The 19706-nt window shown below is 44.7% G+C and overlaps 1 protein-coding gene across 1 annotated transcript in view; it reads right to left on the bottom strand.

Annotated features, from left to right (window-relative positions):
• RANBP10 (RAN binding protein 10) overlaps positions 1-19706 on the bottom strand; it is a 74578-nt gene that overhangs the window by 30679 nt on the left and 24193 nt on the right. Inside the window, exon 3 of the mRNA XM_038538560.1 lies at positions 15925-15977. Coding sequence (XP_038394488.1) covers positions 15925-15977 — 53 coding nt within the window. The remainder of the gene's footprint in view (positions 1-15924; positions 15978-19706) is intronic.

The raw sequence follows: 19706 nt of genomic DNA, 5'->3' as shown, positions 1-19706 counted from the left end.
TCAGTCCCAGGGAACTAGGAATGGAGAGGCCTCCCACTGCCAAGTAGAAAGATTTCTGCGTCATCAGCAAATTAGCACAGAACCTGGAAAGGAGTCTGGTGCTGTGCCTACCCATTAGGCTAGTCCTGGAGCATGACTGACCAGCATACAGAGTCCAGCCTCAGAAAGCTCGCCTAATCCTTGGCCTTGCTATCAAGCCAGCCATCTCTCCCCAATAAATGAGTCCTAGTCACCTTTGGGCTTTGGGACTAGACAGCCCTGGGTTTGGATCCCGGTTCTCTCACTTGGCCCTCAGAGTTCTCGACTGAATTCTTTCAGGGTTGGTGAGAGAATTAAATGAAACGAAATGGCTATGGAACAGCAATCCTCAGGAGGCACTCACCCTTGAGTTTACCTTCCCTCTCCATTCCTAACTAACACCAGCTTCATGGTCAATCCTGGGCACTTCAGACTTCTTTCTTCTTTTTTCCCTGAGAGAGCAAGCAGGGGTGGAGCTGGTCACTACCACCCATCTCTCCTAACTAACAGCCCACCAACAGCAGCCCCAGGCCTGCACCACTCTTGCTTGTCCCCAGGTTCCTGGGAGGTCACCTGGCCTTCAGAGCACTTGACAGGGCTCAGCAGCCATGCCCAGTGGCTCTCAAAATGTCACGTTAAGACTGGCTATGGATTGAAAATGCTGGGCTAGCTTGGCCAGGGTGCTTGAGCCTGAGGTTGCTGTGGAGAGAACACATGTGTCTTGGGAGACTTCCTGGCAGGGCTGCTTCTCAAGGATGGTCATTCTCTCAGAACCATCCATCCTTGGAAATCCATCAGACAAATATTTTTTGCAAACCTCAAATATCATTAAAAATCTGACAGGCCCCACTGCCTAGAGCAGCTCAACCATGAAGAACGGGAAAGCAAGAGAGATCTTTTCACTCAGCAGATGCAGCGGGGTGGCATCAAAGAAGGCCCATCGTAGTACTCAGAAGGCTGCTACTCCAAACTCTCAGAATCTTGGGACCAAGGAACAGGATCTACACATCCCTAAAGCTATGCCTCTGGCAGCTCCAGGCCAGTGGGGTCAGAGGTGCCCTGGGAGTCTGCTCTGCAGGTAGTTGGTGACACAAGAGGCTCATACTGGTGCTGCCTGCCCCTGGATATGGGATCCAGGCTCTACACTGAGATAGAGGCAGGTGTCAGCTTGAAACCATGATCAAGGCAAGGGCCTGTATATCCAGCACCTGCATAAAACGGGTCTTCCAATAGTCATACTCCTTCCCTACTCCAAAAGAAATAGGTACCTGTGGCCAGAGGAGGCGCAGGGAAGCCAGGATGAGTCTAGCAGGTCTGGCTAGGATATGACTCAAGTAGCATCTGCCATATCTGACAGAGCTATCCACCTATACTTCAGGCTCCCATAGGACAGGCAGGATCTGTCATCCACGCTGAATCAGGCTAAGGAAAGCACTGTCCCACAAACCTGTGGGGCAATCTCAGTTCCTAGGCCTTGGTATCTTTCCTCTAGAGCTGGGTCTTTTCCTTTTTTTTTTTTTTTAAGATTTTTTATTTATTTATCCATGAGAGAGACACACACAGAGAGAGAGAGAGAGACAGAGAGACACAGGCAGAGGGAGAAGCAGGCTCCATGCAGGGAGCCCGATATGGGAGTCAATCCCGGGTCTCCAAGATCATGCTGCAGGCTGAAGGTGGCGCTAAACCACTGAGCCACCCCAGCTGCCCCATTGGGTCTTTTCCTTGTCTCCACTGAGCTCCTTTTGAACCTCTGGGAAAAGTCAGTGTAGGAGACTGTAACTTTGCACACACTGCCAGATCCTGAGAGACAGTCATATGCAAAACCCTTCCCAAATGGAGACCCAGGCATGGTGATGCAGTACTTCCAGAACCCCTAGAAGACAGACTCTTGATCAGCACTAAAGAAGCAAGGATTTGACCAGTAACTAGTTCCCAGTCAGCTCCACTCTGTGGTGGCCCCGACCTCCAACCATACCAGAGGACACTGGAGAATCTCTGTTTTCAGAGCCTGACAAATTCAGGTTTCATAATTGGCCCCACTACTGTTGATGAACCCTCTTACCTCAAAGGACTTAACTTGTCCTGCAAAATAGTCTTAAATCCATAATTTTTATCTCTGCTACAGAGGTAGGAGCTGGTATTTAGAAGAAGAAAATAGGATACTGTAGACGAGAAATCTCCAGGACTAGGAATAATAATTTCCATGCCTGGCTGAGTTGTCACACTTCAAAAGGCTGCCAAGCAGCCCTGATATGTTATGGAAATACAGGTCTTCCTGTGGGTGAGGGAAGAGGCCCAGAGAAAAGGACCATGACTTGGCTCACTATGGGGCCAAGGGCGCTGCTGGCCCAGGGAGGAGTAGCAGGGAAGCAAAGGCCCTCTTACATGAAACAAGCTCCACAGCAGGGACTACGGCAGGTCCTATGGCACTGGCACCATTAACTACCACGGAAACAACCAGGGATTTTGAACAGCTACCTGACCCTAGGGCCCCAAATGCCAAACCACGCTCCTCTCTGGACTCCCCAGTGGAACCTGGCTATCTACCCCTCCACTCCCATCCCGGTAATTTCCCAAGGGTATCTCAGAGAAAGAACAGAATGAACAAGGCAGTGAGGGGCTGGACAGCACTAGGCACAGAAACCCCAACCTATTCTTCCCACAGCTCTGGTCCTGGGCAGCTGCTCCAGGGGTGTCAGAGAATCTCCTGGCTGCCTGCCTTTTCTAGACAGGGCTACTTTGGGGCACCTTATAGGCTTGAACTGCAAGGTCATCACCAGTTGGCTTCTTCCTTCTACCAGCCTAAGCTGGCACTCACTTGGGAGGTTTGCATGGTGCCTACAATCATCCCAGTGTTACTGAGGCCTGTTTCCAGGTGCTCTGCCATGGACAGGAGGAGGTACACCCAGATTCCCAGTGGGGCCCTGACGGTTCAACTCACCAACTGGACTCACGGAGGGACTGAGCAGCCCCCTGGCACATTCCTGTGAAGCCCTGTAGATCCTGGGGTGAAAGATATCCACAGACAGGTGGTATTTACAGGTAGACATGAAGGGGGCTCATGAACTGAGGGGAACAGGGTCTTCAGACTAAATGGAGTGGGACAGAAGCAGTGCCTACTTGGTGGGTATAGACAAACAGCATTTTCAGAGTACTGGAAACCCACCTACATGCCAGTAACCTTTAAGGCATCCACTGAGCAAAGCCACCTGTGACTGGTATCTGCACTAAGCAGATACCTTATGCTGCAAGTTACAAGGGTAGGAAGAAAGGATACTGAACACCCTGTTATTTACTGTCAGTGCCTGCCACACTGACAGGGGCTAGCCTCTGCACTCGTGAACCTGACGTAAATATCCATGTTCTGCCCTCATCTCTGCTCTCTGCTGTTCCTCTCCCATGGTACATGCAAACGTGAAATACTGGCTATCTGCAGAATGTGTCCTACCCAGCAGAAGCAGGCCCCAGCCCCAAGATCAGGACACACATAGGGGCATACTCCTAACAGACCATTCAGGGTAGGCTTTGGTCAGGTAAGCTCTAGGGGGAGGAAAGGATGTTCACTTGAACATGACCATCCTGTGGGAGCAAGGCAGAGAGTCCCCTTATAACCCTCCCCACCCTCCCACCAGGGCGTAGCTTAGAGGTGCCATCTGCTTCAGAAGATATGCACCTCCCCACCCCCAACCCCCAGCTGTGGAGTTGCTTCTTTTCCAACAGTTTGAAATAAGTATGCCTCAAAGGTTCTCCTTTGAGAGGTTGTAGTAATTAAGGTAATATATGCCAAACCAAGAGAACAGCTGCCTCCTGCAGAGAAACGGTAAGGTGGAAATCACCAGCTACCCAGATCTGAGACAGATGTGGCTACCTATCAACAAACCCTGAGTCTCCCAGGCCCTCTTTTTTTTTTTTTTTTTTTTTTAAGATTTTTATTTATTGATGAGAGACACAGAGAGAGAGAGAGAGAGAAGCAGGCTCCATGCAGGGAGCCCAATGTGGGACTCAATCCCGGGACTCCAGGATCACACCCTGAGCCAAAGGCAGATGTTCAACCGCTGAGCCACGGAGGTGTCCCTCCCTGGCCCTCTTTGAGGGACAAGGCACAGAGGAAGATCCGTCTTATCCTCAACCCCTTCAACGTATCCAAGATTAGGAGGAGCCCCAAACCCTCTCTCTATCCACATCCCTGACTTTTCCACCCTGCTTCCTCAATCCAGGGATCTCAGTCCATGCTGCTTGCTGCCAGCTCATGGGAGGGTCGGGCTGCAGGTACTCACCTGCCTGTTGATCGTCCTGCCTTGCTTTCAAGCCATTTGGCCAAGGATTCTGATATTCTTATTTTGGATCACACGTGTTCCTTGGTTTCACATTTAATGGAGGCCAAAAACATCTTACAAAAGGTAAACATCAAAACTTCCGACCACGCAAGCTGAGACATGCCCCTATGTTCCTGGGAAAGTCTGGCCACCAGTCTCATAAAAGGTACTCTCTGTTATCATCTGCTCCCAGAACCAAGCAAGACCAGAGAGTGGCTACCCCTTACTCCTGACAGCACCAGAGGCAAAGACGTCCTTGTTAAGCCAATATAGGAAAACCTACAAGAAAACACTTGAAACATCAACATCCTGACTTTCTTTGCTATGCCATCTCATCCTCCGTAATTCAACTCCAGTTAACATGTACTAACATGGCTCCTCAAATACAGAAAACACAAGCACTGGAAAGAAAATGTAGTTTCGATTACACTCAACTCCACTCTGATATATAAACATTCATAAAAGAACTGTACTTGTTTATTTAAGACCTTTAAATGTATAGGTACTTCCTTCTTCAGGTAGGAAAAAATACTTTTTCTCAATTACAACAAAAGCTAACGAATATCTTCCTTTTTTATTAGGCACTATTCTTTTAAGATTTTATTTATTTACTCATGAGAGACACACACAGAGAGGCAGAGACAGACTTAGGCAGGGGGAGAAGAAGGCTCCCTGTGAGGAGTCTAATGCATGACTTGATCCCAGGACTCCGGGATCATGACCGGTGCCAAAGGCAGATGCTCAATCACTGAGCCATATTAGGAGGGACTGAGCAGTCCCTGGAAGATTTCCGTGAAGCCGTGTACATCCTGGGGTAAAAGATCAACCAGCGTCCCATATTAGGCACTATTCTAAGCACTATACATGAACTCACTAAATTCTCATAACCATTCCTTATGTGAGTTACATACTAGTAATGCTTCCATTTTACAGATGGGGAAAAGAGAGGCACAGGGCAGTTATGTAACTTATCTCAGGTTACATAGCTGCCAGGATGTAAATGCAAACATGTGGCTCCAGATCCATGCTCTTAACCACTGAGCTATATACTGCTCCACAAGCTGACCACAACTCTAAAGATCTGTTTCCTCACATGACTAAATGTGAGCCCATCGTTGGCTCAACAGCACTGAGCTCTAACATACAGAGAAGGGGGGACGCCTGGGTGGTTCAGCGGTTTAGTGTCTGCCTTCAGCTTAGGGCGTGATCCCAGGGTCCTGGGATCGAGTCCTGCATCAGGCTACCTGCATGGAGCCTGCTTCTCCCTCTGCCTGTGTCTCTGACTCTCTTTCTCTCTCTCTCTGTCTGTCATGAATGAATAAATAAAATCTTTTAAAAAAATAAAAAATAAAACCACACCTGGGGAATGGCAGAGCTGTGAGAAGAGGAAAGAGACAGTATGAGGATTACTCTGAAGAGTGCCACCTGGGCACTAGGGTGAACAGTAACTCAGTGGACACAAGGAAAGCATGAGGATCTGGGTTTTACAGGAAGATAAACTTAGTTTGGGGCAAGCAGGTTCACTGTGTGCTGGACCTTAAATAAAGCACTAAGGTTTCTGGAGGTATGACCTCCTCAAAGATAAGAGTGAGACAAAAAAGTGAGTTGTATAACTGCCTGGATGGCTCACTGGCTACTTTTCAACTAGACTTGCAGGCCTTGGAAAGCACAGTCAACTATTCACAGGCCACAGTCTTTGGGTCCCTCAAAGAGAGAGAGAACTGCCTCAACTGCCTCCACACCTACTTCACTCAGCTGCTGTAATCAGGAACAAGATGCAAAGCAACCAGAGAAACAAGTAGCCCAGGGTAGAGAAGAAAGGGAGGGAGGGAGAGAGGGAGTGAGGGAGGGAGACTGTGTGTGTGAGAGAGAGACAGAGACAGAGAGAGAGAGGTTATTTCCTACCGTCAAGAATCACTTACTTCAGACAGAGAGGAGTGGAGGCTCTCTGTCTCAGGCAAGTCCATCATCTGTTATTTGTTTCACTCAATCAGATCAGGAACCATAAGAAAAGTGGCTTCAGTTCTACACTTGGACCTTTCCTTCTTCATAAGCTTCTCTTCTGAGGACTCATGAAAGGCAGGATTAAGAGCCAAAGGCCAAAAAAAAAAAAGCGCCAAAGGCCAGGGAATTCTTGACAGCAGCACCTGGGTAGGCCAAGGCTGGACTAAGTTACCTTCTTCTTAGACCAACTCAGACAGGGGCTGCACTGCTTGACTTGCACTCTGATACTTGCTCTGAGTGACAATGAGATTTGGCATCTACAATGGCTATCCTCAGGCCATTTTATTAATAAAAGAATTCTTGGAACAAATTATCAGGAAAATCCTCAAGGCACAACACTAGTGGTTTGCAGTCTGTCCATCCACTACTCTGAAGACACCAAGCCAGATGAATTATTTCCCACGGGGCCCAATTCTGTTCTCTTCTCCCCATGTCTCTAGTCTAAGATACCACCGTGTTCTTCTGGGCCACCAAGACAGTCTCCTAACTGGCCTCCCTCCACCTATTCCTGCCCTTACCCCTCCAAACCGGGCATATCACATCTTTGCTTAAATTGCTCAGGGGCTCCCTGTACTACCTGTTTCCCTGACCCAGCACCAACCATTAGGCCCACAGCTGCTTAAACCCTTTAATCTTAAACCCTTAGCCCTTAGGGACAAGGTTCCAGGTGACGTTATTTTCAAAATTTCTTATGCCTTTTGGTAACAAATTCGTAAAATATACTGAATATATAAATGAGTGAAAAAAAAACAAATGTATAGAAAACTCTATGGTAGATCGAGAACAAAATCTGTACCTACCTATTTCATAAAATCTGATGTTCTGGAGTATAAATCAGCATTACACAAGTTTTTTTAAAAGGCAGACCATGGGACACCTGGGTGGCTCAGTGGTTGACCATCTGCCTTTGGCCCAGGGAGTGATCCTGGGGTCCTGAGATCAAGTCCCACATTGAGCTCCCCTGAGGGAGCCTACTTCTCCCTCTGCCTGTGTCTTTCCTTTCTCTGTGTGTCATAAATAAATAAATAAATAAATAATCTTTAAAAATACCAAAAATAAAAGGCAGACCACTTCATATTCCTGAACATGATGGAATAAGGTCAGGCTCGGCCAATTAAACAAATAAATAATGTTCAATCGTGAAAATTACAAAGCACTACAGTCTTGAATATAACCTGGGTCAGGAAGAAAACAGAGGGCATCCCTAGGTGGCTCAGCGGTTTAGTGCCTGCCTTTGGCCAACGGCGTGATCCTGGAGCCCCAGGATCAAGTCCTGCATGGAGCCTGCCTCTCCCTTTGCCTCTCTCTCTCATGAGTGAATAAATATTTTTAAAAAAGGAATAAAATAAAATAAAATAAAATAAAATAAAATAAAATAAAATAAAATAAAATAAAATAAAATAAAATAAAATAAAATAAAATAATAAAATAAAATAAAATAAAATAAAATAAAATAAAATAAAAAAGGAAGAAAATCAAGAATAAGGGATATAATAAATACCCTAAAATGAAAAGCTCAAACTCAAACAGCATAACAGTGGTGCCTGGGTGGCTCAGTTAAGCATTGGCCTTTGGCTTAGGCCATGATTCCAGGGTCCTGGGATCAAGACCCATGTCAGGCTCTCTGCTCAGGAATCTGCTTCTCCCTCTCCCTCTCCCTCTGCCTGCTGCTCCCCCTGCTTATGCTCTCTTTCTGTCAAATAAATAAATAATCTAAAAAACCAAAAAACCAGCATATCAAAAGTTCTAAGTAGAGACAGCACATGAGTGGTGGATCTGACTCTTAGTTTTGGCTCAGGTCATGATCTCAAAGTCATGAGTTTGAACCCCAAATCAGGCTCCATGCTAAGCAGGGAGTCTCCTTAAGACTCTTCCTCCCTGGGATCCCTGGGTGGCTGAGCGGTTTGGCGCCCGCCTTTGGCCCAGGGCGCGATCCTGGAGACCCAGGATCGAATTCCACGTCAGGCTCCCGGTACATGGAGCCTGCTTCTCCCTCTGCCTGTGTCTCTGCCTCTCTCACACTCTCTCTCTCTCTGTGTGACTATCATAAATAAATTTAAAAAAAAATAATAAAAAAAAAAGACTCTTCCTCCCTATGCCCCTCATCCTCCTGCTCATGCGCACACGCGTGCACTCCCACTCTTTCTCTCTTAAATAAACAAATTAATTTAAAAAAAAAATTGTGAGGGGTGCCTGGGTGGCTCAGTTGGTTAAACAACTGCCTTCAGGGATCCCTGGGTGGCGCAGCGGTTTGGCGCCTGCCTTTGGCCCAGGGCGCGATCCTGGAGACCCGGGATCGAATCCCACGTCGGGCTCCTGGTGCATGGAGCCTGCTTCTCCTTCTGCCTATGTCTCTGCCTCTCTCTCTCTCTCTCTCTCTCTCTCTCTGTGACTATCATAAATAAATAATAATAAAAAAAAAAAAAAAAAAAAAAAACTGCCTTCAGCACAGGTCATAATCCCAGGGTCCTGGGATGGAGCCATATAGGCTCCCTGCTCAGTGCAGAGTCTGCTTCTCCCTCTCCCTCTGCCCCTCCCCCCACTCATGTTCTCTCTTATTCTCTCTCTCTGACATAAAATCTTTTTAAAAAATTTGTAAGAAGTAAAGTAGTACTTAGAAAAAAATATCTGGGGGTACTTGGGTGGCTCAGTGGTTTCACGGCTGCCTTCGGCCCAGCCTGTGATCCTGGAGTCCCGGGATCGAGTCCCTATGTCGGGCTCCCTGCATGGAGCCTGCTTCTCCCTCTGCTTGTGTCTCTGCCTCTCTCTCTCTCTGTCTCTCATGAATGAATGAATAAAATCTTTATTTAAAAAAAAAAAGAAAAAATATCTAACAATGAACACCTATCTTTATTAGCAAGAAAATTAAAATACAAGACGCCTGGGTGGCTCAGCAGTTGAGCGTCCGTCTTCAGCCCTGGGCATGATTCTGGCATCCAGGATCAAGTCCCACATCAGGCTCCTTGCGGGAAGCCTGCTTCTCCCTCTGCCTATGTCTCTGTCTTTCTGTGTGTGTGTCTCTCATGAATAAATAAAAATCTTAAAAAAATAATAATAAAATAAAATTCATATGGAATTGCAAGGGAACCAAAAAACCCAGAACATACCTGAAAAAGAAAAAAAAAAAAATTAAAGGATTCATCCTTCTCAATTTCAAAACTTTCTACAAAGCAACCATAATCAAGAGAATATGGTACAGGTGCAAGGACAAATATATAGATCAGTGGAATAGAATTGAGAAGCCAGAAAAAAAAAATCCATGCATCTCCAGCTCAACTGGTTTTCAACAAAGATACCAAGATGATTCAGTAAGGAAAGAATAGTATTTTCAACAACTGATGCTAGGACAATTGGATAGCCACATGCAAATGAATGAAGCTGGATCCTTACCTCACAGCATAAACAAAAACTAAATGCATCAAAGCCTTAAATAAAAGGTGTTATCACATGACCCAGCAATTCTATTCCCAGGTACACAATCAAATGAAACATATGTCCATAAGAAAACTTGTACATAAGTGTTTATAGCATAAATCATAACAGCCAAAAAGTAGACACCATCCAAATATTCATCAAAAAATTCCAAATATTCATCAACAGACACATGGATAAGCAAAATGTGATATATCCATATAATAGAATATTATTTGGCCGTAAGAAGGAATGAAATTAGATGAACCTTGAGAACATTATGCTAAGTGAAAGAAGCCAGTCACAAAAGGCCACCTGTTATATGACTCCATTGATAGGAAATCAATGGAGGTCTAGAAAAGGAAAAACCATGGAGACAGAAAGTAGATTAGTGGTTTTCAGAGGCTACAGGAAAGGAGAATAAGGGAATGACTGCTAATGGGTATCGAGTTTCTCTTTGGGGTGATGAAAATGTTCTGGAATTAGAGGCTATGGTAGCACAAATTTGTGACTACACTAAAACCACTGAAATGCACACTTTAAATTGGTGAATGTTATGGTATATTTATTAGATCTCAATAAAAAAAAGGAATAAATAATAGTTTGGTAACAGTAATCTTTTAAAAAAAATTTAACAAAATGGAGCACCTGGATGGCTCAGTGGTTGAGCATCTGTCTTCGGCTCAGGTCGTGATCCTTGGGTCCTGGGATAGCGTCCTGCATTAGGCTCCTCACAGGGAGCCTGCTTCTCCCTCTGCTTGTGTCTCTGCCTCTCTCTGTGTCTCTCATGAATAAATAAATAAAATCTTTTTAAAAAACTAACAAAATGGATTAAATTCGTTTAAAAGATCAATCATGAAGATTTTTTTAGGTTGGGTTTTGTTTTTTTTTTTTAATTTTATTTATTGGGGCACCTGAGTGTCTCACTCAGGTCATGATCTCAGGGTCGTGGGATTGAGCCCTGCATCCAGCTAACTGCTCAGCAGAGAGTCTGCTTAAGATTCTCTCCCGCTAGGGCAGCCCGGGTGGCTCAGTGGTTTAGCACCACCTTTGACTCAGGGTGTGATCCTGGAGACCCGGGACTGAGTCCCACATTGGGCTCCCTGCATGGAGCCTGTTTCTCCCTCTGCCTGTGTCTCTGCCTCTCTCTCTGTGTCTCTCATTAATAAATAAATAAAATCTTAAAAAAAAAAAAAAAAAGATTCTCTCCCACTCCCTATCCCTGTGTCCCTCGCCCTGCATGTACTTTCTCTCTCTCAAATAAATAAATCTTTTTTAAGTTTTATTTATTTAAGTAATCTCTATATCCCACATAAGGCTTGAACTCACAACCCTGAGATCAAGAGTCATGTGCTCTACACTGAGCCAACCAGGAGCCCCTTTGTTAGGTTTTGATAATATTCATCATAGCCATTTTCCTATAAAGAGAATCAGGTGGCCAAAGCAGAATATATTGAAAGTGATGCCATAAGAAAGAACTTACTTGAACAAGCTAACAAGAGAGGAAGGGAGTCTTAAAAAAATGTCCTTGCCAAAAGACCAATTGGCTCTGATGGATTTGTTGATAAATTTTTCTAAACTAACAAATCAAAAGTAATCTACATATACAGCCATGAAATTAAGGACCCCTCCCAATGACCTAGTAGGATTCTTCTCTACTAAGCAAGATATACTGAGTTATCACAAAATACACCCATAAGGCGCTTATAAATATAACTGTTCACTTCTGATTAAATGCTTCCAAGTAAGTATTTCAAAATAAGGAAAAGGAGTCCCTTTTTAAGCCATTATCTAGCACCTCCTGAAGTTCCATCACATGCCTAAACTCAGAATTCTCACTGCCCAGGCAGCCCAGCTTAGCCTCTACCCCTCTGGAAGGCCTCCTCTACACTAGTTCACTTGAACTAGTTACTTCTTAGCAAACCTGCTAGCATTTTGCCTATGCTTAAGACACTCCTTCAGCCTCCACTGCTTAAATAAAGAAGTTTAGGCCCCTTGACATGGAATATAAGACTTTCTTCAACCGGGTCATCCTGACTGTTCCCAGGAAGCCATCCCATCACACTAGGCAACTTATAGATCTACCCATAGGCCTTACCACCACCCAGACCCACCTAGCAAACTCCTATATGTTTCTCAACATGAGGCTGATCACCCCTGTAAAGCCACACTAACCTCTCCAACCACCTCCATCAAACACACCAGTATCTATCAAAAAGATACATCAACGCTAAACATCTCATCTGAATTTAACACTAAAGTCTCAAATTCTAGACCCAGCCTAGGCCACCATCATCACCTCCCACCAACCATATATCCAAACAGAGCTTTCATTACAACCAAAGGTCTCTTGGAAATCAAAAGCAACTGGTAGAAAGGCTGCCATCATCCTCCATCTCATGTCCCCACTGGAATACATTCTAAGAATTTCAGGTCCAACTCTTTATGAATGGTGATAATTTCAGTTTTGGAGAATGTATGCTCATTAACCCCCAAACACACACCAAAAAAAGCAATCCCAGAAAATGGAAAGTGTCAAAGGGGATTGTGATCTTCCAAATCCAGCAGGATGAACAGCAGCAGGACACTTATTCCTAAGAGGAATGTCTCCCCTCTATCCCTACATCTGTCCTGTGCTAGGTCTTCTCACCCATTCAGCCAGCCCTATATCCTGGGAAAGCCAGAGGCATCCATCCTTCCTAGGGAGAATCCCTATCTAGCTGCATTCTGATTCCTACTTACTACCTTAAGGACTAATCAGGGAGATTAACAGATACGGCAGGAAGGAAAGCCCTCAGAGCTGGCGGGCAAAATGAAATGAAAATAGGTACAATACCCACAGAGGCCCCTTTCTCCTGCCAAACAAGAGATGTGCCACTGAGGATGTTAAAAAAGGTGCCAAATGGGATCCCTGGGTGGCGCAGCGGTTTGGCGCCTGCCTTTGGCCCAGGGCGCGATCCTGGAGACTCCGGATCGAATCCCACGTCGGGCTCCCTGCATGGAGCCTGCTTCTCCCTCTGCCTGTGTCTCTGCCTCTCTCTCTCTCTGTGACTATCATGAATAAATAAATAAAATCTTAAAAAAAAATTATTAAAAAAAAAAAAAAAAAGGTGCCAACTCTCCTGATATGTTAATGTAGGGACTCTCACCTCATCCACTGTGTCCAGGTCCCTTCTCCCTACAGGCCCACATCTTGCGCCTAGGTGCAGTCTGATTGCACAAGGGTCCCAGATGGACTTCTCTACAATGTTACATTCACAACATCAAAACACATGACCAGCAGCTGGCTTCCAACTGGCCCAGAGAGGGTCAAAAAGCCCATCTTATGAACAATGCAAACAAACCAGGCCAGCTCCACAGGGCTCTATCTTGAAGAAATTCAAGTTTGCCTAGGTAGACCTTGAACCTCCCCCTCCTACCTCATCTACTCTACTCCATGGATCTCAAACCAAATGAGCCATGCAAAAAATAGTTCTTACTCAAGAAGGATGAGCATGTGGAATTTAGAATACCAAGCCTAGCACATAGTAAAATGCTATATTCCCAATCCACCTGAAAGACATGTGAGGACTCCTTGACACAACAGCACTTGCTTTTGTTTAATTCTATTCATACTTTTTTTTTTTTAAGATGTATCTAGGGCGTCTGGGTGGCTCAGCGGTTAAGCATCTGCCTTCAGCTCAGATGGTGATCCTGGGGCCCAAGGATTGAGTCCCGCATCGGCTCCGTGCAGGGAGCCTGCTTCAACCTCTGCCTATGTCTCTGCCTCCCTATGTGTCTCTCATGAATAAATAAATTTAAGATGTATCTATTTTTTCATGAGAGACAGAGAGAGAGAGAGAGAGAGAGAGAGAGAGAGGCAGAGACACAGGCAGAGAGAGAAGCAGGCTCCCCATAGGGAGCCTGTTGCGGGCCTCGATCCCAGATCCCAAATCCCAGGATCAAGCCCTGAGCTGAAGGCAGACACTCAACTGCTGAGCCACCCAGGCATCCCCTATTCATACTTTTAAAACAGATTAATATATTCACAAGAAAGAAGATGTGAAAGTTCTGAAAGTGAAAAATCTTTCTAGTCCTATCCCTAGCCACCCTGTCCCTTCCCAAGGGATAGCCGATATTATATAAGTTTTTCCGTAGCTTTCCAAAGATATTCAATGCATGTACAAGCAAGTACAGATACATTCATTCATACATTCATGCCTTTTTTATTTTTGCACATTTGGTAGCACATTCATACATTCATGCCTTTTTTATTTTTGCACATTTGGTAGCATATTATACACTGTTCTATGGCTTATATTTTCCACTTAACAATATATTCTAGAGATGACTCCAAATCAGTACCTAAACAACCTCCTCATTCTCTTCAAAGCTGCATAGTATTCTTTTCTGTGGATTAACAAAAATTCATTTAACCAATGTTCAGAGTTGCTTAAAGTGACATCTAATAACATTATAATAGTTACTTCCATATAATAAGCTTCTTTTATCTGCCATGAAGGCAGTGCAAAAGTTCAAAGAGCACATTTGGAGTAAGAAAAAGATTAAGAGGCATCTGGATGGCTCAGTCGGTTAAGTGGCCAACTTTTGATTTCAGCTCAGGTCATGATCTCAGTTTTGAAATCGAGCCCAGTGTTGGACTCTCCACTGAACGCAGATTCTCCTTATCCCTCTCTTCCTCCCCCTCATTCTCTTTTCCCTGCTTAAGGGCATGAACTCTCTCTCTTTCTCTCTAGTAAATAAATAAAAATCTTTAAAAAAAATTACACAAGTGCGGGGATCCCTGGGTGGCTCAGCGGTTTAGCGCCTGCCTTTGGCCCAGGGTGTGATCCTGGGGTCCCGGGATCGAGTCCCGTGTCGGGCTCTCGGCGTGGGGCCTGCTTCTCCCTCCTCCTGTGTCTCTGCCTCTCTCTTCTATGTCTATCATAAATAAATAAATAAATCTTTTAAAAAAAATTACACAGCTGCGTGCTACACAAAGAGGCCAAACATGCCACATACATTCTGATTAATAACTAAAGGTCAGTTTTCACTCATATCAAAGCTGAAAAATGTTAGACCCCTGACAAATTAGTTGAATCTCGAGCAATTCTAGATTTTAAGTACTTGAAATTAGTCAATGAGAAAAAAAATCTGTGACTGATATCAAGCATAGATGGGAAAACACATAATGTTTAAGTGCTGCTCTCTTTTTGGAAAAAGCCAGTTGCCTTCTCTGTGTCTGAGGCATAAAAAATAGAGGGCCAGGGCAAAAACATAGGGACTTTAAAACAAAACAAAAAACATAGGGACTTTGCCCGCCTTCATGATGGTGCTAAGGTAGCTTGCACCATGTCACTTATGCCACTATAGGGATAAATGGACTTAGGACCATCTTCTGGAACTCACCAGCTTCTGTTGGAGGTTTCTATCCCCTCAACTGTACACAGCCCAAGACTAGGTATGGGTCACTGGGCAGAAAGTAGCTGAAAGGGCTCCTGGAAAGTAGAGGAGGACCATCTGCAGGGCTCAGAGCATTCCACAAATCTGAATGAGGTTGCTGACTGACAATCCAAGTCTTGCACACATACTATTTATTTAAAAAATCACCTCAACCATGTTCCAAGTGGGAGGCCACTTAAAAACTTGATCATTGGGCAGCCCAGGTGGCTTAGCGGTTTAGTGCCACCTTCAGCCCAGGGCGTGATCCTGGAGACCCAGGATTGAGCCCCATGTCAGGCTCCCTGCATAGAGCCTGCTTCTCCCTCGGCCTGTGTCTCTCTTTCATGAGTAAATAAAAAATAAAAAATAAAAACTTTATCATCAATATGGTGCAGTAACAAAGAAGCCAGAATTGGCAGCAGCCTTCCTCTCCATATATGCCAGGGTCCCAGGCTGGTCAAAGGCCAATGGGAATAACAGTTACAAAGGCATATCCCCACTAGGACCAAACTCAGGTTGCTTTTAACTACAAACAGTTCAAATTCCATGAATGATGAACACTTGCTAATTAATTTTTGAAATGGAAGCCCATACCATCCCACCCATGGCCAAGTTTTATGATCTTCCACCTTATGACCTGGCTTTGGGTAAGGCAAGCAGCAAAGTTCACTCTATTCTCTTGGCTGCTACCATGATTCTCATCATAGAATGGATCAGGAGAGCAGAACAAATATTCTCTTAACCAGTGACTCACCAGGAAGTCTGTTCATGTTGACGCCTTGAGCTGACAGTCCTATTCCCATGTACCTTCAAAAAATCACACACACAAAATTTTTGGTTAGCAAATGGTTATGTGCCTCCCTTCTAAAATATTTCTTGGTAAAAGAAAAACGGAAAAGCAACAAATATAGAGACTCTTTTTTTTTTTTTTTTAAAGATTCCACTTATTTATTCATAAGAGAGACAGAGAGAGAGAGAGGCAGAGACACAGGCAGAGGGAGAAGCAGGCTCCATGAAGGGAGCCCGACATGGGACTCGATCCTGGCACCCTGGGATCACACCCTGAGCTGAAGGCAGAAGCCCAACCCCTGAGCCACCCAGGTGTCCCGAATATAGAGACTCTTAATACACTAAATGGTTCTTACAGAAGCTTCACATCTTTCCTTTTTTTTTTTTTTTTTAAGATTTTATTTATTCATGAGAGACACAAAGGGGGGGGGGGGCAGAGACACAGGCAAAGGGAGAAGCAGACTCCATGCAGGGAGCCCGACATGGGACTCAACCCCGGGTCTCTGGGATCAGGCCCTGGACTGAAGGCGGCGCTAAACCGCTGAGCCACCCAGGCTGCCCCCACATTTTCATTTTCTAAGGAAAATCATCCCAATGTCTTAAGTAGCTGGAGAAACAAGAGGTAGTTTGTGTGTTTCTAAGTAGGAACCACTGGTTTCAGTTTCAGAAGAAAGTTTCCTGAAATCACTGTTTCCAGCCCCTTGGTTTTTGGCTCCAGCTAAGGCAGTGGAATCTACCCTCAAGAAGTAACTAAAGTAAGCAGATGAATCCTAGGTAGTACTTGGCAGAGTGATGCAAGATCAATCCAACAAGGACAAGCCACTCTTCAGCAAGGACCAAGACACAGAAAAAGTACAGCTAGGCTGGCTCTGTAGAAGACTGTAAAGACCCCTCACACAGGGCTTCTTATCTGGGTATCTCCAAACTCATTACCTTTGCCCCATACATTCACCACTGGCCCCCTGATCATCCAATGTTGGGGGGGGGGCTGTCTTTAAGCCCCTGAGACACCGCCCCAGCCCCACTCTTCCCACCTAAGTACCTCAACAACTAAGCCAACCACAGCAAGGTGGGGCCCATGCTGCACAACTCTGTCAAAGATATCTCAGTGGCATTCATGAGTAGGCAGGCCAGAAAAGGAAATGAACACAGTTTTTCAGTCTGTTGGTAGTGTGCAAGGAAATAGTGAGGTATTTCCCCAAGAACTGAAATAATTACCTTCTAAGAATACAATAGTAGAAACCCACACATGATGCCTTATATTAACCTTGTATGAGTGCCAACAGGTAATTGAGAAGCTCAGAGTACTAAAAACACCAACCAAGAGGGCTGAGATATAACTATGGTTGCATAACAATGTAAATGTACTTAAAGCCACTGAACTTACACTTAAAGATGGTTAAAATAGTCGATTTTATATTATGTATACTTTACCACACACACAAAAATGTTTTTTGCCTTATTTTGACCATTTCAAGTTTACACATTTACATTCCAATTATTCCCTATTGTAAATAATTCTGCATTCCACATACATTTCTCCGTCTGGGATTATGTCTTTCTTTCCCAACATGTACCATGCACCTATGTACCTGTTTCCTAACACTACCTGAGTTCCCACAACATGGTGCTCCTGTCTCTCCAAGTCCTTCATCTACAGTAAATGCCCCTTTGCCCTTCTCTGGCTGGCTATACCAGTGAGTTTGGGGGAGCAGACTCTATCATCCAAAAAAGGACCAGGCAGAGAAGGCAGGCTCTGACCCACACATCCTCCTCTGAAACCAGCTATCTCATCATGCTGGTGGGAACCAGGAAGACACTGACCAACCCATGACCCTGATAATCTGGCCTGCAGGAGTTAGGGGAAGAGGAGGAAAGGGAAAGGAACAGCACTTCAAAGAGGGACTTGCAAGGTTCAAAGGACCCAGACTCTCCAAGTGCCTGCTACCTCCTGCCAAAAATGGACATTGAAGAACCATCAGGAGCAGAAGCAGTGTAAGCCTGCTGGCAGGATTCCCATTAGATTAAAACCTGTACTTTTTCCTGGAAAACCAGCAGCCCAAATAATCAGCTTCCTTGCTTTACATGGTAGAAGCTGCCAAAAGCCAGTCTCCATTCTCTTAATGCCTCAGCTGACCAAGCAGCAAATGACCTCAACTGCCTTGCAGTCATCAATAAAATCAGGTACCACATACCCAGGGGTTTCCCTGACTTAGATGTCAGCCCACTCATCTTGTCCTATCCGAAGGAGCCTGAGTCCCTGCCCAATACTACATGTGATCCCATCCCTGACATACAGGTTTCCTGACACTAAGATGAGGGTTTGTGTTTGGAGCACATGTTTCCTGGATAACTCTTAACCACTTAAAGCTAATGCAAATAGGGAAGGTTGAGCAGCTTGGCGACCAGCAACCAGGGTCTAATTCCACAAATTTCCATGGGAATGAGGAACTACTAAGGCATATGCACTCAAACTTAAGTTGCTTAGGCTTCTGCACTGGGGAAATCTTTTCCACCTCCAGCAGCTAGCCCTCAACACCTTTCTATAAACTCTGCCCCAGAGATGGAATAGTGTTGACCAGTGGATGGTCTGGGAGCCTTTACATAAACCCTAGGGTCAACTCGTGAATCCAAGTGGATGATCTAAGGGCAGAGCACCCAGAGGAAATCCAATGCCAACACATGGATGCATGTCACCTGCAGGTGTCAATGAGCAACCCCACAGGAACCTAAATTGCATATTCATAAAAAGTTGGAGCTGAGTCGATGTTCAAAACAAATGAGTCCCAACTCTTCAAACAATGGGTGACATTAAGTCTTTTGCAAAAGTATGATGTTCTAAAATTACAAAAAGACACAGCCTTCTACCTTTCAGCAAGTCTTCATGTACTTGAAAACTATTATCCAACCAGTCTGACATAAGCAAGGGCAAAAAAGCTATAAGGACCTCATGAACAGGGCAGCCATGGTAGCTTACTAGTATAGCGCCGTCTTCCACCCAAGGCATGATCCTGGAGACCCGGGATCGAGTCCCACGTCAGGCTCCCTGAATGGAGCCTGCTTCTCCCTCTGCCTGTTTCTCCCTCCCTTCCTCCCTCCCTCCCTCCGTCTCTCTCTGTCTCTAATAAATAAATAAAAAATCTTAAAAAAAAAAAAAAGGACCTCATGAACATACTAAAAAACACTGAATTATATACTTTAAGTGGGTGAATTGTATGGTACGTTGTTATATCTCAGTCATACTCAACAAACTAGTAATAAAAGGCAACTGTCTAGGGATGTCTGGGTGGCTCAGTGGTTGAGCACCTGCCTCCGGCCCAGGGCATGATCCTGGAGTCCTGGGATAGAGGCCCACACCAGGCTCCCTGCATGGAGCCTGCTTCTCTCTCTGCCTATGTCTCTGCCTTTCTCGCTGTGTCTCTCATGAATAAATAAAATCTTTTAGAAAAAAAGGCAACTGTCTTAATAATTAAGGCCGTATATGATAAGTCCACAGCTAAAATCAAATCTAATGGTAAAAGACTGAAAAGTTTTTCCTAAGATCAGGAACAAGACAAATATGCCTGTTTGCCACCCTAACAGAGTATTATATGTTCTAGCCAAAGCAATTAGACAAGAAAAAAGAAATAAAAGGCACCAGAACTGAAAAAGAATAAGTAAAACCATCTCTATCCACAGATGACATGATCCTGTATGTATAAAACCCTAAAGATTCCACAGAAATGCTATTAGAATAAACAAATTCAG

The sequence above is a fragment of the Canis lupus genome, chromosome 5 (assembly GCF_011100685.1).
Source record: "Canis lupus familiaris isolate Mischka breed German Shepherd chromosome 5, alternate assembly UU_Cfam_GSD_1.0, whole genome shotgun sequence".
NCBI classification, from domain to species: Eukaryota; Metazoa; Chordata; class Mammalia; order Carnivora; family Canidae; genus Canis; species Canis lupus.
The sequence above is the reverse complement of the archived record's forward strand: the minus strand, read 5'-3'. Positions and strand labels throughout refer to the sequence as shown.